The sequence below is a fragment of the Montipora capricornis genome, chromosome 8, assembly GCF_036669925.1.
Source record: "Montipora capricornis isolate CH-2021 chromosome 8, ASM3666992v2, whole genome shotgun sequence".
NCBI classification, from domain to species: Eukaryota; Metazoa; Cnidaria; class Anthozoa; order Scleractinia; family Acroporidae; genus Montipora; species Montipora capricornis.
In genome coordinates, this window is record NC_090890.1 from 53,051,918 (window position 1) to 53,076,338 (window position 24,421).

A 24,421-nucleotide genomic window follows, 5' to 3' on the forward strand; every position below is an offset into this window, starting at 1 on the left:
CATCCTCAGCTAACTCATGTTGCGTGTATTCTTCAACTGTTGTTCAACCAAACTCCGATTTATCGGCAAAAAGAATTAGCTTCAAGAGCTTCTTTTGCTTCATCCACAGCATTTGTTTCCAGGTGAGATGTGAGATTGCACTTCCTCGAGTGAGCTTTGAACTTTACGGTTAAATTTATACTGGATCTCGTTGACCTTTCGAAGTTTCTTAATTTCTTGTAGCTGCTCGTCGACGGCCTCTGAGCTTGAACGCTTAATCTTCTCAACTAAATCAGAAACTAGTTTGGTAATTGGATTGAGAAAAAGCTGATTGTTGTCTGCGAGCGATTGATTTATAAAGGCTTGAACGTCTTCGGAGACGTCCGACATTGTGAATCGAAGAGAATTGTTTTTAAAGAGGGAATTAAAGCAAGTGAACCTAAGACTGACTGACGTAGAATGATTAATATTTCCCACCAAAACCTTTAAATAGTCCCCAGAATCCCTAGACAATACCCGAGCCTCTACATCGTGCCGTCAGAATAGCAATTTCTGACTGAACGTCAGAAATTCCATTTTGTGAGATGTGATTTGCCCACACCAGCTCCACCACTCAGAAAGCAATAAAAAGGAGTTTCAGTGGTTTTAATCTGGTGCAAAATGTGATAAAAAAATTCTTCTTTTTGCTCTTTATTTAAAGTCTGAACCATTCCACGATATTCGTCATCTGCTAATTCATTTAATATAAGTGGCTCATTGTGGCATGACGTGGAAGGAATTCCAAGATCATCTGAAAGGTCATAACGTTCATTGAAATCTGGATGTAAATCTTCATTACCAAGGGCTTCATCTTGCAGTTCGGCATCTTGTGCATTTGGTGCTACTAAGTCATACTGGGAATCAGTAAATTCTGTTTCATGTAAATGCTGTTCAATCTTAGTCATATCTTCACTGCAGACAGCATACTGACGCATTTGTTTGTCTATGCCTTCTTTTAAAAGACGGAAATGCTCCTGATATGAAGAGCAACTGCTTATTAAATCAGCTTGTTCATTTCGCCAACAAGTAAAGAGCATAATAAGTTCACGGAAATGTTTTTCAGGGTGAGATTTCACATTGAACCAAACACTTCTAATTATTCTAGGCTTTAAACGCTGCTTTGGTTTGGCATTTTTTGCATTGTGCTTAGCTTTGTCTACAAAATCAGTGAAGTCATCATCATTATCATCATCTTTCCCTGTTTCAAGTAGGAAATTATCTGAGTCAAAACTTTTACAATTTTTCTTAAATGAGTTTTTGGGTGAATCATACAATGCAGCCCAATCAGCCAGAGTAACATTCTCCATGCTAGTTGGTCTTTCTATGTATCTGTTAATAAGACCAGTAGAGTGAATTTCTTCAGAGTCATCCTCCATTTTTTCTATTTCATTCATTGGTTTCAAAAGCTGAACTTTCTCTTCAGGGGGTGAAGTGTTGATAAAAATCACCTCTCGAGAGCTTTTTCTCATCGGTAGCTGAAGAACTATATAAACTGCCTCTTGAGCACTGATCTCCACACTATTTAAAAATTTATTCCCAATATCTCTCACTTGCTGCTTTACGCTGCAGTTTCCTTTCTTTGCCTCCTCACATGCTTGTTGTAAAAGCTGACTCATTCCCTTCTGGGCTTTTGAAATGTACGATGCAATGTACATTGCACAAGCATAAACATCCAAAACAAACTGTATATCCATATTTGCTCTCCATGCACTTAGGCAGGCACTGTTGTAGTTGTTTATTCGTAGTTCATTTGGATTTCTTTTCAGAAATATGGTGGGAGAATTAAGGATGGATCGAATAGCAAGATAATAGTTTTGTTCACTGATGTTGAGATTAACTAGCATTTCTTCAAAAGTGACATCATCCCCTTCTTTCATATCATTTAAATGCTTACTGATATTTTTCCAATTTTCGTTATGTTTTCTAATGTCACTTTCAGAAACATCACTGCCAATAGGATATAAAATGCTGGTTGATTTCATTGGAGGCTGTGGATAATTAAACCTGCATTCCATCTTTGACTTTTTACGGCATGTTTGAGAGTGCCTATGAATCTGTCTGTTGACAAGAACTCCCAATTTTGGATCATTAGCTGGTTTTTCACAAATGATGATTTGATCAATAAAGGACGTAATGTCATCATCACTATCACGTCCATACACTGGCGCATCCTCAAGCCAAATTAACATATGAATATGTGGTGAACCTCTCTGCTGGTATTCAACTCTGTAAAACCAGTCTGAAATTTTTCCCAAGGGAGCAGCATTGCTCATCAGAAAGTGCCTTAGAAACTGATTGAATTGGTAATCAAAATGTCGTGCACACGTCACTGGGTCACTCTGAATCAACCTTGACTTTTCCTCCCAGTTTAAATTCTCCAATTCATCATCTGTATAATCTTTATCATCAACAAGTTTGCCAAGTATTCTTAAGAGATGTATCCATTGTGTTTCAGCTGATGAAAAACTACAAAACAAATTAGCTGGACCCAGTTGTCTTATCATTGCAAAGATATCTTTTTTGGCTTTCTCGAAATAAGGGGGTGAGCCACGCAGAGCTCGTAAGAACTTGTATCCTTCATCCAGATGTATTAGTCTTTCCAATGCCCCTTCTTGCTTTAATTGACCAGCAGTCAGAATCGTTTGATTTCCCTTGCATTTCCGTAAAGCTATTTGTGATTTACCCAAAAGAATCTTCATTTGCAATTTTTTGGTTTTGAAGAAAATATTCTCAACACATTTAGCAGCCCTTCTATCAGATCTTCTTAATTCTGATTTGCAAATATCACTGTAATGAACAGGGACTGCCCTTTCTTCGTTGCTTGATCGTTTTTGACCAAGAAATATACGTGGATAAGCCAGTTCTTCAGAATATCTATCTCTAAATATACTCAAAGGTACACTTGTTTCACCAGGAGCAATACTATATATTTGTGGCCGTTCACTGTCTTCAAGGAAGTCATTAGCTGTTAACATGGTATCAGTTACTCCTGCAGGTATTTCCACATCATCTTCAGTCCAATCATCAACTTGCTTAGAATTGTCATCATCAATTTCAATATTACATCTATCACTTATCAGTTCATCCGACTGTGAAACATTCCCAGTCTCTGCTTGATTTTGTGAAAACGCTGTAAAATCATAGTTAGCTGCTCTGTCTTCACTAAAAGATATACCTTGTTCTCTATAAAGGGTACTGTTTGTAGCTAGCCATATTGCAGCTTGCAAAACTTTGTTTGGTCTTACATTTAAAGACAATGCTGAACTCTTGTATTTTAATCTTCTTTTTAAGTTAATTTTGATTGTGCCACTTTCTTGGGGTAGTCGTGGTAATATGTTGACAGTATTGTTAACATCTGCTGGAACATTTACAACATTTCCTTTTATCTTCAACTGGTTGCCTCTTGGGGCTTGAAGAATGTTCTGAAAGGCCAACCTTGGTGCCAAAAGCCTCCACTCTAACTCATTCAGATCAAAAAATTCAGGTTTCACTGGAAACAGCATTCCATTTTTAGCTGCACATGGTGGTATTTTGCCTTTTTTCAAATGTTCATTACAACAGCAACAGATCCATTCTAGGTTATTAACGCTTCTTTTATTTAGCAAGTACTGTCCTGCAATTGGGTTTGACAGTCTTACCTTTTCAGCAGTTGTAACACTATGTCTGTACCACAACTGGTCACAACAAGAACAAATATAGAATGGCCCTTTTGAGACAGCAACATGAAATTTTGTGATTTCATCAGCAATGGTTGACCTACTCAAAGTATTCTGTTTAGAACGTTTTGCTTTAAGTACCCTTTTTTGCCTGGATTTTGTGGACTCATTTGCAATCTTGTCTTTTTGATACTTCTGCATATTTCCCAGTCTTTTTTGTCTACATTCTGCACATTCATTTGAAATCTTGTCTGATACTCTCGCTTCTTTGCTAGCCTATTTTGTCTACATTCTACAGATTCATTTGCTGCCTTCTCTTTCCAATACTCTCGCTTCTTTGCCAGCCTATTTTCTCTACATTCTACAGATTCATTTGCAGCTTTCTCTTTCTGATAGTCACACTGGCTTGCTAGCCTTCTCTTTTTAGCATCACTAGTTTCATTTGCACGTTTCTTTTTGCTCCTTAAACATTGCTGTGCAAGCCTTTTTTGTTTACATTCTTCACTTTCATTCGCCTTTTTGTTTTTCTCATACTTTCGTTTAGCAATCAGTCGCTTTTCTTTTTCCTCTGGTGTTTCAGCAGAACACTTTCGTTTCCTTTCATTAGTCTCATTTGGGTTAACTTCAATAGGTATATCACCACTTCTCTGATTTTCATGAACACTTGGCAATTCAATTTGACAATCACTGACAAAGACACCCTTAATCTCAAAGGGTACAACCCCAGTTTGTAAGGAAGAAATTTGTAAATATGATACAAGGTTTTCCATGCCTTCAATGTAAAGCAAAGTGCACTTCCCAAATGAAGAGGGCATGCCAAGCAAATCCTTGGAATGCGAATCAAATATTTTAAAACTTCTTTCAGAGTTCTTAAACACTGCAATTGTACTAATGCCAACTGTTAACAAACAGCAGTTGTAGTTTAAAAAAACTTGTCTCAAAGAATCTTCAAGGGACATGTAAGGGCCATGATCGGATGTCAAGTGCAAACTTCCTGCTAATGAGTCGCTATAATGTAATGTAAATACTTTATTGTAAATTGAAACCATGGATGGAACATCAGTTAACAATAGATAGTCATTTGTCTGCACAGAGCACCTAATGGAAGTGTACAAAGTATTTCCAATGGTCAAAATTCTATTTAACGTTGAAGACCTCCATAAACTATTATGCTCTAAGTGATGGTAAATAATAGCACTAAGGGACATTCCTACACATTGCTTAAGAGCATTTTCACCAAATACTTCGTCTCCTTGACTGTAATCAGCAGACACAGTTCTTGTAGGGTCCACTATATCGAATATTGCAGGCCCTGGATTTTCCTCCACATCATTTGCTAACCTTAACAAAAATGGCATGTAAACATTGTAGTACATAAATTGGGTAAACCAAAACACTACTTCATTCCATATTTTGTGTTGTGCAACAACTTTTTTCAATGTTGGTAAATAAAAAACATTCATGTAAAACATCATTAGCATTATATTCCAAATATAATGCCAAGCATCTTTTGTTTTAACGAAATTGTCATGAGAACCGATTCTTGATCGGTATTGTTCAACAGAGATTCCCATATTACTTACTTCTGACGAAATCGTGGGCTAGCAGTCTCTTGTCAACTGTGTGTGGCCTGGATGGTTCGTCCAATTCGATTCAACAACAACAGCAAGGACAACATGTACACAAGCACAGGAGAGTCTCTTTTGTTTTCAAGTAACTTCAGAGCCTTTTAAATACTTTCAGACACTTTCAGATATTCTCAGATATGCTCAAGCAGGTCTGCTGAGCAGATTCAAGCCGTTAAATGTTGGCTTGCGAGAGTCAATAAATAATATTATGACTCCAGAGTCCAGACCATGAATTGAAAATGTTGACCTGTGAGAGCTCAACTCCTCGCTGTAATCCGCACTACAAGACAAGAATTGCCAACTGTAGGAAAGCCAATTGTAGCAAAGCCGGCGTGTAAAATCTAAGCAGCAAAGATAAACGAACTGAACTAGATAAAAACCGATCTTCGACACGCTGTGTTACACCCACAAAATGGCCGCTTTGTTGAAGCCGTAACTTAGCCGAAGCCAGCCGAGGGTAGACTGGAGCCGTAACTTAGCCAAGGGTAGACTGGAGCCTATCTTTGACGATAGTAAACCACGTGACAAACACTCTGTTCACCGTGACAAATGCAGGAATAAATATCTTCGCCCATGGCATTGTGTGGTTTACACTTCGTGTAAGCCACACAATGATTTACATAATTATTATATAATGGAAAGTGAGACTAAAACAGAAATATCAACTAGAAGGTGACATTTCGTCGTCATCTTTCGTAGGTGTAGCAAAACATATTTGATGCCCTCACAAATACTTGTCAATACGAAGAGCGTAATGACTTTTTAACGTGAACATGAAGGTAAAATGAAATGTTAAAACAAGAACATTTGATAACTGGGTAAACGTTTGCCTCGACTTGTATCATTTTATGTCCTGGTGGTTTGTCTTTCAATGAACATGCTACGAAACGGAGAAAAGAAAACATTTATGCTGCTTGACATCCCTCTTCTCTAGCTGTGAATCTTTTTTGAAAAGGCTACTTGAAGTTGTCTTTCGCTGAAATGTTTTCTCATTTAAAGTGCAGAATATACTGAACGAAACAACAAAACTGAGGAATAGTTATTGAAGTGGCTGGCTTGGGTCTTTTCTTTTACACTCCAAGATAATTTTTATCGGATATGTCACAGATATCATCTTTGTCCGACACATGTCTTATTATGCTTGTGATGAGTCTCCCCATTTGGGATAAATGTAATTCAATTCACATTTTCTAGGAGCAACAGTTTCTAGGTTAATTCATCTTCTTTGTCTTTATACTGCAAAATGTCGGCATCTAAAAACTGGCTAAGTACCTTTGCAAAAGCCGTTACACTGGTTTGCATGTTTTCTTTCTCTAGCTGGAATGAGGCATTCACCTCCACATAGAAATTTGTACTACCATGTATCTGCTGCATCCATGGCAATGAAGTAGTTTGTATCCTGGATTGCAAGCCACTTTCTTATTACAGTCTTTGTTATTGCACTTTGGGTAGATATGGACGCGAACATTTAAAGTACCTGGACAAAAATAATGTTCTTCAGTTCAGCATTAGGTGGTTGTCCTGGGAGGTCTTGTTTGTCTGCCATCTTGATAACGGTCTCCTCTGTGGATGAAAATTTTTTTCCGTAATACTGTTTAAGTCTACAGGCAGATAAACTGTAGAACTGGTCATCATGGACTTCACGTATTTGTGTTCCCCACCCTGACACCTCAATGCGTCCTGTGGTATCCGTTACTCTTGCATCTCGAATCTTTTTTTTCTTTTCCTTGTTTGTCAGTGACAACTGATTCTGGTACAAGCCAGTTTAATGTTCCCGAGATATTAAACAAACCACTATTGTGTTTGTGAAGGATTGTATCAATGTTTGTTGTGTCATTCGAAGACACTGGCTTAAATGCAAAAGGAAGGCAGTGTAATGGAATTTCTTTCAGGGTATAGTCGTTTTATTCGTGAAGATGGTACCACTAGCTGCTGTGGTCAGGTCCGTCAGTAGAACTGCTTGTTCAGTATGACATTTTTTTAACATCAGCTCTTGACAAAACAACACAGGTTAGGCCTGCTACCCTTTCAGAAGGACCCAAATCAATCCAAGAATTCTTAAGGGTGAGTCCTTGGGCTTGTGAAAGGTAATTGACCAAGCAAGCCTTAGTGGGAGTTGTTGTCTTTCAAGACCATCATTTGAAAAACTTGTGACAGGATAGATCGGAACACAGTTTGGTATATTTTTGCAAAACTTGGTCCCACATAACCATCACAGTCAAACTGCGCTATAAATGCAATTGGCAACATGGAAGGGGAATGATTCTCTGCAAAAATTATGTGAACAACAGCCCCATTGCATCACTGCAAAGATCTGCTTTAGTCCAAAGGTTTTGTGTTAACATTACTCTTGCTCTCTTGGACAAATGTACACTTGGCTCTAATCCACCGATGTATTCAGTACTAAGGTGCTTTGCTTTAGGACTGCTGTTGTGTGCATTTATTAGCACAATCTGCTCTCCAAGTTGTTTTAGTTTTACAAAGTTGTCTTTTGCAACCTTATCATGTCCAAATGATAACCTCACAGCAGAGTCTTGAAAGTGAGCTATGTTGTCCTTATTTTGAGGTGTTATAGACAAAAGCAAATTCCAGTCTTTGAGACTGGAATTGCCATTTCTTGCTCGTGTTTGTAAACCTCCAAACTGCTGCTGCACAAGGTCTGCAGATTTTGCCTGTTCATTTACGTCAAACTTGGCCGCTGTTTAAAATTTGCGATACATGCAATATCCTTCCAATTCAAGATCACTATTCGGTTTGTTATGATATATCACCTGATCACCAATGCAAGGTAATTGGCCTGTTTCTCCTACTAAAATTATGGACAAGCCTCCAAAAGGGAGAGTGGTGTGTCCAGTTCCTTCGTTACAGCGCCTGTTAATCCAGCCAATCATCTTTTGGCCATTAACGGAAAATTCATCAGTAATTAAATATTTCACCCCGCTTAGATCACTTTGCAATTTTTGCTAAGGCTGATGATATTTAAGGCCCATTTTTTCCCCTTGAATTGGAAGATGAAGTAATGAGTATAATGTAGTTCCCTTTATATTAAATGCTACTATTCCTAAGAAAGCACATACATTACATGTTTTTGTCGAGTCGAGTTCTTAGTGCTACTATTACAAACTTTTTCCATAACTACCTAACCCTGTAATGGTCATGAGAAGTTGTTCATCACTGTCACTTTGGAAATGATCTCTGTTGATGTTAAAAGCTTGTCTTTGATTATCATTCATTTTTGAAATGTCAATTCCAGGTCCCGGTGTCTCATTTGCTCATCAATCCAGTGGGGCTTATTGCCAATTTCCTCTGGTGTATAGTTTAATCGGGACTGGAAGAGCACAATGTAGTTTGGGTAGTAACTGGGCAGACTCTTTTCTTAATTGTTCTTGATTTAGCTTGACAGTACATAGAGGAAATTCTATGAAATTGTATTTCAAAATACCAGTGTAATCACATGCAAATGTAGCTCTCTTTGCATGTGGGTGAAGCAGAAAGGCTTCAATAGCTAAACTGCCATCTTCTGCTTTAAGAGATGCTGTCATTACTTGAAAAGTGGAACTTGCAAGCTTGCTTACAAGTATTTTATGCATTACTTCTTGATTGCTCATATTTCTTTGCCCAACAGCTCTTATCATTAATTTTCTAAGAGCGCGTTTGCTATCTTGTTGATTAGAAGGTTCACAAAGCACTGAAGTAAAAGAACAATTGTTATTTTCTCAGATTTAGAAGCATACTTTGCTATCTACTCCAAGCAAGAGTGGTAGTCAATGATAACTTGAATATCACAATTTGCTCGCCATCCTTGAAGCTGAACCCGCTGATGATTGTTTAGATGGCTATCATTTCGTTTTGTTACAACCTTGACTTTGTAGTGTTCTTCGCCACCTTTAGATTTAAAATTTTCATATTCTAGATGAGTCTGTTATGGTCATTCCTTGGGATAATAAAATCTACAAGAAACCTGTGCTTGTTGTCCTTTTCTCCGCAAACAGTTATTAAAGCTGTAGAACACTGTGAGTGCCTTTGTACTGAATTTAACAGATCTTCATAATCTTCATCCCATTCATCAAACTTTTTTTTACAAGGATGTGTGGTAGGATTAGCCCAATCACCAGGTTTGCAAGGGTTCTGAGTTGACATAAGAAAATCTAAATAGTTGCAAATGGTGTGTTTTGCTTCCTGGCCTTTTTGTGACCTCTACTTGTTTCTGGGACCTCTATTCAGGTGACAACTCATTGTTAACAAGTAACAAGCAATGTGTCCTTTGAGTGCTATTTGAGAGATCAGATTTTAATTTTACAACACCATGACAATGGATAGAGCCGCGCTGTACCGCATACTCATATCTAAACCAATGCCATGTTGCACCAAGCGTTTTCTTCAGCTAATACTTAACAAAATGTTCTGTGCACTCGGTAAAAACAACCAATCAAGCAAGTTTGGTTATTTAATAACCTTTTCCCTTCCTTCAGAATCTAAGGTCTCATTGTTTCTACTAAATAGTTGATGAAATTCTGGCCAATGGAAGTCAGCACAACACAAGGTACAAAATATTGTTGGAGCGTCAACTTGAGTCATTATCGCTTTGAAATCATTTTTTGCACGAGTCCAGTAAGCATTTGCACCAGAAACATTTTTGGTATAATGCTTGAGTTTTGACATAAATGATTCGTATGATTGATTCTGCAACAGTTCTTTTAAGTCACTGATTGCAGGATTAGTCTCAGTTGGGTTCTGCTTCAAGAAGAAATTTCGTTGTCCTAGAGTACATCTTCGATAAAGAATATTGTAAGCCCAGTAAGCAAACCTTGGATGCGATGCAAATCTATACACCCATTTGCTATCCTTTTATTTCTGCAAACTTAATGAGATGCTTGAGCTTAGCTGCAAATGACAGTACTTTATTATTTGAAGCATCTGAAAATATTGCACCATTGGGTGGATCCCCTTTCCCATCTGGAAATAAAGCTGGAAACGCCACTGATGCCAGGAAGTTACAACTAAATTCACTTAATGGCTCATTATCAATATTCCAGTTGTAGGTTTGCGGATCTTTAAGAAATACATTAGTGATAATTTGTTCTTCCTTTTTAGTATCAACATTTGTGGGAACAAAACTACCCATTTCACTTTCTGAATTGTAAACTCTCTGATCATCATCAAAATTGCATGGTTCACTGTCAGCATCTACATTGGGTTCCTCAATTTCACCAGTATCCTCTCCACACCCAACTTTGGCAAATTGGCAAGGTTCTGTTTACCTATCTTAACATTCTTATAAAACGAATTAATGCTCTCTCCCTTTTTCCTTTTGCCGGCTAGCCAGTAAAGTGCCTCAGCAATTTTTTGTCGCCTAACAACAAAATCTTTGATTCACACTGAAAATGATAACGGGTAAATCACTGGGCCACCTAGGAAGTACATCTGCAAGCTGCTGTACATACTGGGGCAAAGTAAGCCCATGCCCCTTGTATGCTTTTTGTCCACTCCTTGGTTTTGTGTAAACATGCATAACAGGGAATGCTCTTGCAATTAACTTTTCTTCAAATTGTGTTAAACCTTGTAACTGATTGGGAATTGGGAATAGGTGTCATTGAGGTCTCAGCTGAAACCCCTTTTGAACACTTTTATCACGCACACATTGAGAACAAATCTGAAACTCTGTTGCTTTGTGAAACTGTTTCTTGTGGTCTTTAGAAGATTTTTGCCGACGAAGTTGCTCAGTGCCTGACATCCTCTCACCGAAAGTTGATATGCTAACTTTATCTCCCACAACATTAGAATGTGGAGATTTCAAAATGTCATTGTTTTCTTGACTTTTTTTATATTCCCGACAATTAACCTGCGCAATGTCTGAAAATGATTCATTATGAGTTACCTGAGTTGGGCATGTTAAGGATAAATTGGTTTCTAAGGTTTGATGAGTTTCTGCAAGTGCTTGAGGATAGAAAAAACCATTTGTTACAGTTTTTGGATCACAAATGCGCTTTGGACTACTTTGGTCTCTCTCAGTGCTGTATGAACCCTTTTGATGTTTGGGAATCTTTCCTATTTCATGAGCAAGTCCATCTTGGTTTTTCTTTCCATTCTTTTTCTTTTAGTATGATTACCTATTTTACCAAGCAAACTTGTTGTCCCATTGTCTTTGGAGTAATTGGTGTTGTCAAGTGCACATGTTTTAGATATTTTAGCACTATTTCTTAAAGTCACATTTCCTTTACTTTTTTCGCTTTAGACTGCTAACATTAATTTTTGGAATTGCATTTACCATACTTCTATCAGTCTCCAGATATCCAATATTTACATTGCTTTAAAGTATACTTTCCAAATTTGTAGTCTCATTTATATTTGCTACTGCATTATTCAAAATGCATGAAGTGCAATCCTTGCTTTAGCTCCACGATGGCTAGGGACTACATCGTCGGTTTTCCGGCCTTCTTCATACACACAAAAGTATAATTAATTAGCTGGTAGCCTGTGAATCACCTTTGGGTTATTCGGTGTAGTCGTGTTCCTGAATGTTAAGCATTGCCGGGGAACCCCGTGGCTAACCAGTATCTTCACTGATTGCTCTGTTTCCAGCAGGGTTGTCGTGATGGTGCAGTGGTTAGCACACCCGACTAGTAACCAGGGGGACGCGGGTTCGATTCCCACTCACGGCACATATGTTTTTCATTCAAAAAGGATCAGTCAGTAGTAGTTCACTGCTACTGGCTAGTGACTACATCGTTGGATTTCCGGCCTTCTTCCTAACTGCAGACAGTACTGTTTCGGCCTTCTGGGCTTCATCAGTTCAGTGCTGATGTCTAAGCTATAAATCCACCCCAGATGTCCAACGCATGTGGTACATCCAAGTCATGCCAGAGTGCTGAAACTAGCGAGCTAGTGAGCATGCGCATTTGCTAGCGGCAATGACTCATCCTAGTAGAGTGCTCAATTTGAACATGAAAGCAAAAGCTTTGTAATGCCAAAGAGATATATATATATATAATATATATATATATATAGATATATAATTTTTTATTTAATAGTTTCAAACAGCAATCCGTGCGCTTTATGCTTGAATGGTTTTCGGAGTCAATTAATATTTGGCGGCCACCGTGCGCGCGAGCAAGTTTTCTCTCTTTTTATGTGAGATTCACCATTCCTAGTAAACGAGATAAGACACTCCATATTATCTCTTCCTTTTTTTAATTTGAAATAAATTATATTTGGATTCAATTTCGAAACAAGTACGTGACCTCTTTCCATATAAACGTAACAACGTTGCAAACAGTCGCAAACACTCTCACTTTTTGCGTTTGTGTTTGCGATCCTGTTTTCTATGTGTGATTGCTTTACGCAACTTGATCTCGTGACATTGTAAGAAAAGGGTGCAAAAATAAAAGCAGAACTAGTTTTTGCACCGTGTCCAACTTCTTATGTTCAAGTTGTTGCGAAGAAAAGGCAGAGAGGAAGTGTCAAGAGACGTCACCGGAGCAGCAACGGCTGCAGCACAGCTAGTATCAAATCATACTGTAGGAACTGGCTCTTTGTGATCAAGAACTTTACAACAGGTATATTTGGCGGGGTATTCCCTTCGATATTAATTAAATTCACACTGTTTTGAGGAGTATCCTCATTGCCACAATCGAACTCGGATGTCATTTTTATTACTTATACTTGCCCCTTATTCGTCAAAACGTATCACGTGCACAAAAATATCGTCGATTGATTGCAAACAATCAGAAACAGTTCACGATTGTGTTTGCATATCGTTGTTTCCTCGCTTTTGCATTGCTACAAGTCGCCAAGACTCAACGATAGAAACTTTCTACATGTATCTCTTGAGTCTTGTTTGCGATCATTGGTGATTATTGGCGATTGGTGGGGGATGAACGTAAAAGGTGTTTCCATTTACGCAAACTGTTTGAGATCAAACTCTCGGAAGGTGCTTGCGACGGAGTTACACGTAGAAGGAAACGCGCATATGGAAACAGCTTCCTTGTATGGAAACAGCAGCCTAGAAGTTCCGCATGATGCCACACGTGATTAATCGTTCGTAACGTGGTGTGGGGAAACTGTAATCCGCGTTGGTTTCCTCTTCAGTTTTATTTTACTTTTTTTCGACTTATCATTTTCTAAGGCAGTAAATTCCAAAAAATCCGCTCACAGTTTCTATTGTTAGTTAGTTTCTATCTCTCCTTGTGCCTTATCCATCAGAAATAATTTTCATTTTTGTTTTCGTCCAGAACTCCACTTGTTCACGATACTTACTAGCCCCAATGGCTAGTGGAGGCTCAAAATCTTCTAGCCAAAACTGAAATTTCACTAGCCTGTCAGGGTTCTATCTAGGATTTATCGTTTGGGGGAGAAGTCCCGAGTGGCCGAAGGCCACGAGCCTCCTAGGGGAATCCGGGGGCATGCTCCGCAGGAAATTTTTTGAAATGAGTATGCGCTGAGATGCAATCTGGTGCATTTTGAGACACAATTTTGAGAAATGTTACAGTAGCATTTTACTTTATTTTTTAGTCGTGATCACGTTCTGACAAGGTTAAAGTGAGCTCCGATATTTGCTAACGTGAACAGAAGAGTTACCCGACACGTCTAATTCCACAAATATTTATACATTCTCGTTGACTTGTTAGTACGTGAATAAAATAAATAAACTCAACAACGGCACTTTCGCGTTTCTTACCAATGCTCGTAACTACTGCAAAATTCTAGATAACTGTAAACCTGTAAATAAAAACTAACAATGCGTCTAATCGAGTGTGAAAACAAATAGTGGTAAACAAATCATGGCAATTGATCTTTGGAAAATCTCCCTGATCAACTTCAGGATTTAAATGTACTTTCCTTCTTTAAAAAGTTGAATTGAAATTGAATTGAATTACAAAGCCAGTTTGCGCTTCTTTACACTTTTGTAATGGTCAACCACTGACTCCAGCACGTAATCTGACAACTGGTCAGGACCTTCGATGCAAATGTCAGAGTTACCACTGTCTATCAATGTCGAGAGCACTTGTTGTAAGGTGCTGTCTTTGTACCTCACAAAAATGACTCGGCGAAACAGCTTCCATTCTGATTCCGTATCCTCAGCGTTAATGTCAGGTTGTGAGATGCCCATTTCTCCCTGAAATTGGATCCTTTGTGCGACACTGTAGAAATTGATTAGGGTTCGTATCTTTTCTATGCCATAGTCTGCCAAATTATCTTCAGTTGGGAGATGTCGTGGATCAAAAATAGACATAGCAGAGATAACAGCTGTAGACTCCATCCTTCTATTAATGTGGTCAACAACACTTTGCACGTACGGATGATAGACCATGTGAAGAAACAAGTTCTTTTCTTCCTTTGTGACCACAATTTCTTTGCTCCAAGTTGCGCATCATCAGTGAACACTGAAGAATGATTCTTGAACCACGTGCTGGTATTTACGTTTTCCTTCAACTCCATTAACCGTTTAGTAGTGCTCTCAACCATTGCTGGTACGCTGGCGAGATCAATGTTCTTGGCCTGTAGACTTGCTTGCAGTGCTGCGACAGTATGCAGTACATCACAGAGCATGTAGATACAAGCCACAGTCTTGTATTTGGTCAAGAGAATAGCAATCCCATGTGCTTCTGCGTCACCTTTCTCATCATAAGTCTCTTCGAAAGTACTCACCAATGCTGGCAAACTTAGCCGTACAGCACACACGGCCCTTTCACGGGCTAACATCGAGTAACGCTAGGTTTCTGCATCTTGACTTCAGGACACTGAAGCTCAGCCTGAATCTCCTTTAGTTTTTCCGCTTTCTTGGGTGAAGAGTAAAATGCTTTCCAAATTGTTAACAGTGTACCTAAGACTCGTTTTACCTCTACATGTTCTCCCGCAGCATTTACAGCAGCCAGTTGCAGTAGATGGCAACAACAGTGTACGTAAATAGCGCTTGGTGTATGCAACCTCAGGCGCGTCTGAACACCAGTCCTGTTACCTGACATGGTGCTAGCACCATCAAAACCAAGACCACGCATTTTCTCAAATGTGATGCTCCTGGATTGCAAAAAATCCGAAATATAACCAGCGATAGCTTCAGCATTAGTTTCTTTAGCTTTTATGACACCAAGAAAGTGTTCCACTGGCTTGTTGTGATGTAGCCAACGTGCACACACTGACACTTCTTCCTTGGAGGCTACATCGGTGCTTTCATCTACCATTATCGAGTAATAGACGCTTCCTTTCAACCTGTCGAGGAGGCTGTTTCCCAGAGTCTTGCTGATGCTTGCAAGAAGTTCTACTATTGTGGAATATGACTCATAGGTTGCATTACGTGGACGTGTTTCTCTATGCGCTTTCAACGCGTTATCCCCATTCTCGATCTGCAAGGTAATGAGACCTTCAAATGTAGTGGTGTGGAGAATGTGATGTTTTACAAGGAAATACAGTGATCGGATGAGCTTCTTCATCATTTTCCGGTTTTCTTTCTTTTCTTCCTCGCTGGCTGTTACAATCAGTTCTATAACATCACTACGCTTTTCTGCAGACTGAAAAAATGCCCTTCTCTCTACTGCTGCTAGATGCCATTCACTTTTCTCATGATTTGCCAACAGGGTTGTAGCCTTCGCCCAGTTATTTACAGGACGTGTTACCTTTATCTTGTACAGGTACTTTCCCATAGACCTTGCAAACAGTACATACCATACCCTTCAAAGTTGAATCATAGTTCATCCAAGAGTGTTTCTTCTTCCATGAAGCGTCATAAGTTAAATTCTTCTTGTAGTTCGGCTTGTTATTCGTGCTACTGCTCGATGTTGCTGCAATCTTTTCTGGTGGTTTTACTGCACAATCAGATTCACATGGTCCGTGTCTTTTTCTAGGTTTACTTGTGCTAGTCGAACTCGATGTTGTGCCAACCTTTTCTGGTGGTTGCATTGCACAATCAAAATCACATTCTGATGACGTGTGTAGATCAGCGTCTCCCCGTAGTTTTCTGGTTACAAATTTGTCCATGCTGCCGCTATTCAACTCTTAACACAATACCCGAGCCTGCTCTAAGGCCAGCAGTTTGTAACATTCCATGTTTCTTGTCATATAGTGTCCTTAGACAGGGAATACTTACTTCATGTGCACTGATCTCGTTGCGTCTGGATGATTTTTTCCGGTATAGTTACTTATATACTGTAATGATATCAATATTTTTTGGGGGGAGGCTTCTACCCCTCAAATACCCTAGATAGAACCCTGCCTGTGGTTAGTTGACTACCGTTAGTGTCGAGCCCTGGTTTTTCTAAGAAATCAAAATAATAATTGGTAAGATGAGAAACAAATGACTCACCTATGAAAGAAATATCGATCCACGTGGTTCTTTTTACATTACCTTCAAATACCATAAAATAGAAACAAAAGTCGGTCGGTTATTATACTCGGATCGCTGATTATTATTATCTGTGAATAACTGTTGTAAAGATAAAAGAAGATTGTTTGAAAATGTTGATACTGAGACTATGCTTTTATTTTCTGAGGTTGCGTCTGTGGGCCGTGTCAGTCGCCCCTGTTTTTGATTAGTGTCTGACAAATCGTCGCCTTTGTTTCTAATTTGTGCCTGATAAATCGATTTCTGACCCAGATGAAATGATTGTCTATCAGATACTGTGGCCTTTGATCTTCAAAGTAAAAGGAGTCGCTGTAAATATTCGAAAATTACTCACCTTCAATCGCTAAGCTGAACAGTTGCTCCTTGTGAGTTTGCCTCGTGACCGGAACTCGAAAATACCGCTACCACCTTGCGCGCCCTGTTGAGCAATACCAATATCATCTTGCGCGCTTGGTTGAGCAAATCGAGATTGCTTTCACCTATACAATATCTACCAATTTACATAATAATTTACTTATTTTTCCTTTTTACACAGGGGCTTTTGGGTTGCCTCCTCGGGTTTTGTTGCGGGGGCAACAAAGTTCACTTCTTCGTCATTCCTTGTGCTTCCGTTCTCGTCAGTCCAACCGACTAATGCAACAAGCATCCACAACCTCTTTCAGCTTCTTACAGCGCAACTAACGAACGTCGTCTTCTGTCTGTCCTCAAAACTTCCACTTTAAACGCCAAACTTTTCCTCGCAAGGCCCCCTTTTTCTTGGTCGCCGCCGGCAAAGGAGTTTTACCCGGAGTACTGCGATGAGCTCCTCCCAACGACTCTTTTTTTCCCTTTCTAAAAACGTTCACTTTTCCACTGTGGCTTCTCTCCAGCCTTTTTTATTTAATAGTTTCAAACAGCAATCCGTGCGTTTTGTGCTTGAATGGTTTTCGGAGTCAATTAATATTTGGCGGCCACCGTGCGCGCGAGCAAGTTTTCTCTCTTTTTATGTGACATTCACCATTCCTAGTAAACGAAATAAGTCAATCCATATTATCTCTTTTTTTTTCTCATTTGACTTTTTACCAGTTAAACCACCGTCTGTTTTTGTGTGTTTATGAACACGCATATACATATAATTAACAGCAAAGATACAGTTTTATAAGTGCGGCTTACAACTATTGATTAGGGAGCTTAAGAAAGGACGACGCTGACGGTAACTACAACGTCACAAAACAATGATACCATTGGTTGGAAAAATAATTGTGCTGCACGTGCGGCATGCATTTTTTCACATCTTTTTGCGGTACTCTGCATAACGACGACGTGAAATCACCAAATTTGAGGTTTTGACGATGTCGTGAGCATGATGCAACAGAGAATCTTTCATTCTCTTATTTTCACTTTGAAACCGCTCCTTCCAATTTATTTCTGGGACACTTCGCCCACATTTGTAGGAGGTGAATGAGATGGAATAATTCAGAAAGACTTAGGATGGCGTGAAGTTATATTTTGAGTTGACGTTTTCGTCGTACATCTTATGGTCCCTATTACAGAGAATATGACGTAGAGAATTGAATACAAACTGTGTTAATGGCGAAATTTAAGGTATACAATATGTTATTACGTAACCTACACTTCAAAAGCCGTGAAGGCATTTCCGAGATATTTTCTTGTTTCCTGAATTCTCAATGTTTTTGTCCTTAAAATGAATTCCTGAGCGCACAAGCCTTCACAGCAAAGGAAGAGTATTTAAAGAGGGGGCCATGGTATGGAAGAAGGCTGGGATAGTTATCTCACCTTCACTATAGTCAACTGTTGAAGCCACTCGCAAACAAAGTACAACTTTGTTGTAAAGTCTCGCACTGGAATATGTTTGATGACCAAGAAACTCGTATTTTACATCGCTATGAACCATTTCTAAGCCAGACAAACTCAACATCGTGCCACACCGCATAGCATGTAAAAAGATGGAGGATCTAGCTCTTCTACAGCAGGACGTTTTATTTAATGATGATTGAAATACAAGTGAAATGTCACTAAATCATTTAGCCGTTAAAAGAGAGCAATATAGACAATTGCTCTTGTTGGAAGTAGTTTTATGTTCCAAAAAGCCAATGTTCTGCTCTAAAAAGGAAAGTCACTGTGAGGTCACCGCATATATACTTGCTTCCTAATTTGTGTTCCATGATGATTATATCAATCAAATCACCTTAGATTCATTTGAGTGACCGGTTTCAAGCGTTTCTAGGCAGGAACTCATTTGATGGTCTAAACAACTACAACAGCAACAAGAAATGTACTCAGAAGTTCTTAAACAAACGGGCCCAAAATGGGAAGTTTCACAATTAATATCTTGTTAGCACTGTTGCCAATTTTTCGGAAAAATAGAGATTTATAGGGGTACCCTAAAAACGGGAAGTGTAAGTTGCTTAAGGACGGTGCCTACTATTGTTATTGCGCATACATTCTGCGCATCTCTACATACTCGAGTTTCCTATCGGTGATGCTCATTAATGCAGGGATATTTTTGCGCGGTTTAAAATTATCCTGAGAAAGTAGATCTTAGTAAGTAGTCTTGGTATCCAAAAAGAAAACTAGGGGTAACCATGCATCTTTGAGAGATAATTAGGCTTTAATTTGAGAAAGAACGCCATACATTGCTTTGTATTTTAAAACTTTTTACAAATATTATTCATGAATTATCTTGGGAAAATGCGTTGGTTTGGGCTGGTCCCCTGAAGAATGCTTATTTGATACGTTACTGAATTTTTGGACGATCAAGATTCAGTGATGCTTTTGAGCAGAGGTCGGACATTATTAAAATCCCACAATCATTGAATAGTGGTTATTGTTATCGACGTAAAAGAATCGCCCATTTTATGTTAGTTATCGAATTAAAAGGGTACAGAGAAAAAGTAGCAGATAGGCATTGAAAAATCTAAACAAAGATAGACCTTAATAGGGATAATATTTTGGCACAGATACTGGTTATGGTCACCTTCAGTTGGTGATGTGTTGTACTGTTCAAATGAAATGACCCTTCTTATTTCACCTGAAATTTCATACGATAAAGCTCCTTAAGTAAGGCTCAGAGAAGGATACATGGAATGGTTCCCTATTAACAGGCTCAAATACGTCATTCAAAAGTAAAACATCACACTTAAGAATCGATCGGGTGAACATAGTTCTCATGAATATCTGTTGAATAGCCCTTGAAAACACATTAATTGCCTTTAGGGTTTTGTTATATCCAGTTACGATAAATGTTCGATGAATATCATTCGTTCTCAGGTTGGTTAAATTGAAGTTTCACCGTGTCATAGTTGGTCTTCTTGAATATAGTGGTGGTGAATAGTTGGGAGTGAAAGATGATGAGAAGTAGGAGTAAGATGACAACACTGCAATTTCCTTTTGTGTCATACATTTGATAATGGTTGTGTTTTCACTAGGACGATTTACACTAGATTTACTTGGCAACTCTGGAAATACAATGAAAACAGGGTTGTAAAATTTAAGCGACTTTTGAAATTTCAAGAGTTTTCACTTCGGAAACAAGTCACGTCCATTTTAATCGACCCAAGGGGATGGTTTAACTTGGACAAGTAAACATATTAGCCAATCATAGTGCTCTTCTTGACAGATGCTGCCCCTTATGTAAATACCTAAAAATTTCCAGTGAAAACAGTTGACAAACTAAGCTAGCTTATACTGGACTGTAAACAACACTCAAAGGAATGTTACGCGAGTGGAAACGTCCTAGTGAAAACGCAACCAATGTGCTGGACTTTGTGTTACAGGAAAGAAAGAAATGATGGGAATGTACAAAAGAAGCAAGCCACTTCTGATCACAAGAAACCTGAGAATGACAGAGGAGACAACAATAAAGACAACAACAAACGGAATTCACCAAATTCGGAGTTTTTTGGGGAAGACAAGAGAAAAAAAATGACTGTTATTTTTCATGCCGTGCTTGCACCTCATTTTAAATTTGAGGTTGATCAAGGTGACAGAATCTTTATGAGGTTTGGCGGACCTGCTTTTGGAGATTGGGATGTTGATGTCGTTGAGGTGCACCCTGAAAGGTATGTTCACTTAAAATGCGGATTGATTAAAAAGCACACAAACGCTGAGCTCACCCTAACCCTAACCCAACAACAAGCTTAATTTTATCCCACAGCATATTTTTGTTGAAAGATAATTGACGTGTAGTCCAAAGGGGACTTCTGTGTTGTCATCATTAAGACGTATGCGACTTGTTATGCATCAATTCAGAGGCCTGTTCCAAAACGAGCTTTGAATCCTGGGACTTAAAGTTTACGTCGTAAATTCAATCTACAGTAAGTGTAACGATGTTTCTGAAATTCCACCACATAGGGTGACAAGAGAAAGATATAAAGTTTGGTATTTTATGAAATACTGCATTTTGAATCTGTCCAAGACAATGTGTTTATTGTAATGTGCATTATGATATAATAACATTATTATTTTTTTCATGTAAAGGACGCTGGAAAATGATTATATCCTTGTTCAAGCAAAGCTGTTAGTACCATTTACCCTGCTGTCTAAAACGGTGTTATACAAGTATATTGTTCAGAAAGCAAATGCAAAAGACACAGAAGAAACAACACTGACCTTGTGGGAGAACATTCCAGGCCGTGGGGACTGTTGTAACAGATGCCTGCAAGTACCAAAACAAAGATGTAAACCTGAAGGTGATTGCTTTTATTATGTTTTTTGTGGTTATTTTTCGTTTAACCATAATACATTTATTGTTACAACTGTTTGGATTGAATATCATTATTTAACACAAGTGTAGCCCAAGAACAGTTGTTTGGAGAGCATAACATTTGAGGTTAACCCTTATAGACAACGATATTATTGTGATAATTTTATTTTTTAGCACTGTCAATAGGTGGATTCATTACGTTTTTCCGTTCGGTAAAGCGTCGTACAACTGTATAAGAGGTCGCGGGATCAACTGACCCTATCTGGAGAGCCCTTTTGGTGTTGAGTCATCGAGATCGACAGTCAGTCAAAGGGCCCCTCTCACATCACGTTTGCTCAGACACTATTGGCAAACATTCGGGAACACAGTCTTGCCACGGTGTCATGGCCTGGTATATTGTACAGTGTTGTTAAGATGATTTTATCATGATAAGAAAAGAAAACATGCACAGTGTTTCATCTGAACTAAGTAAACTATAGCAAACACGTTTTAGCATTTTCTGTGTGATATTTTGCTCTTTATTTGCAGAAAGGTATGTTAATTAAGCTCAACTTGAATTCGTTTGACCCACGACCGAGCTTGTTAGAGGCATGGTTCTGGTCTGCATTTGTGTTGCATTGCAAAGTAGGTTGTGAAGTCAAAGAAGACAAGTTTCAAGTATAGACCTAACGCACTGTACATCGAACATTGCCACGTTTATTTTCTAATATTTGCCTTTTCAAACCTGTGTGATTGTCGTAAAAGCAAACGTACAGTGGAGAAATGGTAAAATATTTTTGCTTTTGGTGGCAATTTATTATCAACGGAAATATTTCAGTTTGGGCTTTAAAGATATTTTCAGTACCGTATAAGTAGGGTAGTGTTTACACACAGATTAAACTGCAAAACTAGAAGGCACCATGTAGCATGATGACACTTAACAGCACTAATTTATAAAACTGTTTTGGGGATTTTCGCCATTCATTACTTGCACAAATCCCACAATACACCTCTAATACCCCCCAAAAATCTGCATAGGCATTGTTTTCGACTTCTCTTGGGACATTTTCATGTCACAGGAGAAAGTACAAACAATGGTTATGCAAAAGTTTTCGTGGGTAATAGAGGTGTATTATATGGGATTGTGCAAGTAGTGAATACTGGTTGTTATTCAGTTTCCAATTAATTAGGGAAGTGAACGATGCATCCATCCAAAACAAGGCCAGGTCATAACACTATATATAGGGACTGCGTTCTTGGCGCTCTACTCTTTTGGAATAGTGGGTGGGTTCTTTAACCTCTCACAGTATGTGATTTTTCACAAGGGTCTGTGTGATGTGTCCAGAAAAGCTCGTAATTAGATGCAGCGCATTTTGATAAGCATTACAAGTTTTAGAAGCAAGTCTAGTTTCATACTTTTGCCAGGCGATATAGCAGTAAAGAAACAATTATTGAAAGCAGAAGGTAACAAGGTATGATAAAAGTTAAACATAAAGATACAATTCAGATAATATTAATTTATAACTTCAAGACATTTCCTAATATACAAATGTTTGAAAATAGGAGAAGTATGATCGTTGTAACAAGAAAAAGTCACGTTCATAACTGGATTTGATGTAATAAATTATCGTTATATATTGACAACACAAACTTTGTTATCTTTCATCCTCCTAAAAAAACTGACTAAATCCATTTGTATATGAGTAAGTAAAAACTCAATCGAACAAGAGGGAAAAAGGAAAGGAAAGGAACTTTATTTAAATGTCCAGTCTTCTAGCGCTAGAGCACTAATTTGGGACACTGTAAACCGTGAAATCAACAAATGAACGCAAATCAAATCAAATCAAATGTTGGTTTTTGAGGATCATGTCAAATACCTTGGAGTGATCATTGACTCTCTCTTTAAATTCAAGGAGCACCAGTTAAGTAAGAAAATGTCCTGAGGCATTACGTTCTTAGGTTATTTTGTATCTGAGGATAGTTTAATTCAATTGTATTTTTCTCTTATTTACCCTTTTTTATAATTTATGGTGCTATAATGTGGGAAATACCTATGAAACCAGTTAACATCCTATTATTGTTCGCAGAAGAAGGCTGTTAGAATTATTCTTCAACCCTAATTTTTTTTCCAAAGAGATTCCAACTCTGATCCTCAAGTAAATATAAACAGCTGCATTTATCCCAAAAATATAAAATATAATTTGATTGGTTAAGAGCAGAGGTATTTAAGTGAAAATTACCGTTTACATGGTAACCAAAATCATTAAACCACGTTGTTATACAAGTAAATGGCGGAGAGTTTCAATACTTTAACTTAAAGAATTCAGAAAACTAAAACAACAGAAACCGTACTTCAACATGGTTAAATGCTTTTACCAGCTAGCTGCTGGGCCAAAAGTGAGAACATTGAAACCATGTTGCTTGCCTATAAAGCGAAACATACTTAAAGAAAAATGACAACATTTCTTGCGTTACATAAATTTCCCACGTAGAAGTATAAACAAGTAATTGCCTGATTAAATGTGATATTTTCCATTTACCTTTAATATCAAGGTATTATCTTGATTTGTAGTACGACTTGTGATATTTCAAAATTGTCCCAAATTTCAGTGGCCTAACCACTCTGTTTACCAATTTTGAAGTATCACTTTTGCTTCTACAAATCAGCCTAATGCCCTATTTAAGGTAATCAAAAGGTGCACTTGTGAAATTAAGGCAAAATTCACTTCCATTTTTGTTTCAAAATTCTTATAATTTTACCTGCCTACTGGTTCGGCAAGTTTTTAGAACAAGGAAGTGAAATTATTTCTTAATTTCACTTGTTATGGATTTTGTAACAAAATTGTTATTTTTTTATCATCAAACTTTAGCTGTTTGGCACCAGTACGATGATACCATTTTCAGCTCTCCCACCTGGTTCCAAAGTATACGAAATTTACTGCCAACTTTCTTGAAAAGCATGGATCCTGCTGAAGGAAGAAAGATTGCCACTATGGCAATGTTGCCTTCTTGGGAGGGGTTTGTTGTGGACGAAGGGTGTTCAAGTATAAATGCCTGGGAGGCAGTGGCCGTTATCCAAGATTTAGCTTGGTGCATG

The 24,421-nt window shown here is 38.3% G+C and overlaps 1 protein-coding gene across 1 annotated transcript in view; it reads left to right on the top strand.

Annotated features, from left to right (window-relative positions):
- LOC138059777 (E3 ubiquitin-protein ligase rnf213-alpha-like) overlaps positions 1–24,421 on the top strand; it is a 212,574-nt gene that overhangs the window by 53,758 nt on the left and 134,395 nt on the right. Inside the window, 3 exon segments of the mRNA XM_068905393.1 lie at positions 20,417–20,701; positions 21,120–21,331; positions 24,195–24,421. The exon segment at positions 24,195–24,421 is cut by the window's right edge and continues 66 nt beyond it. Of these exon segments, the coding sequence (XP_068761494.1) occupies positions 20,417–20,701; positions 21,120–21,331; positions 24,195–24,421 (724 nt within the window).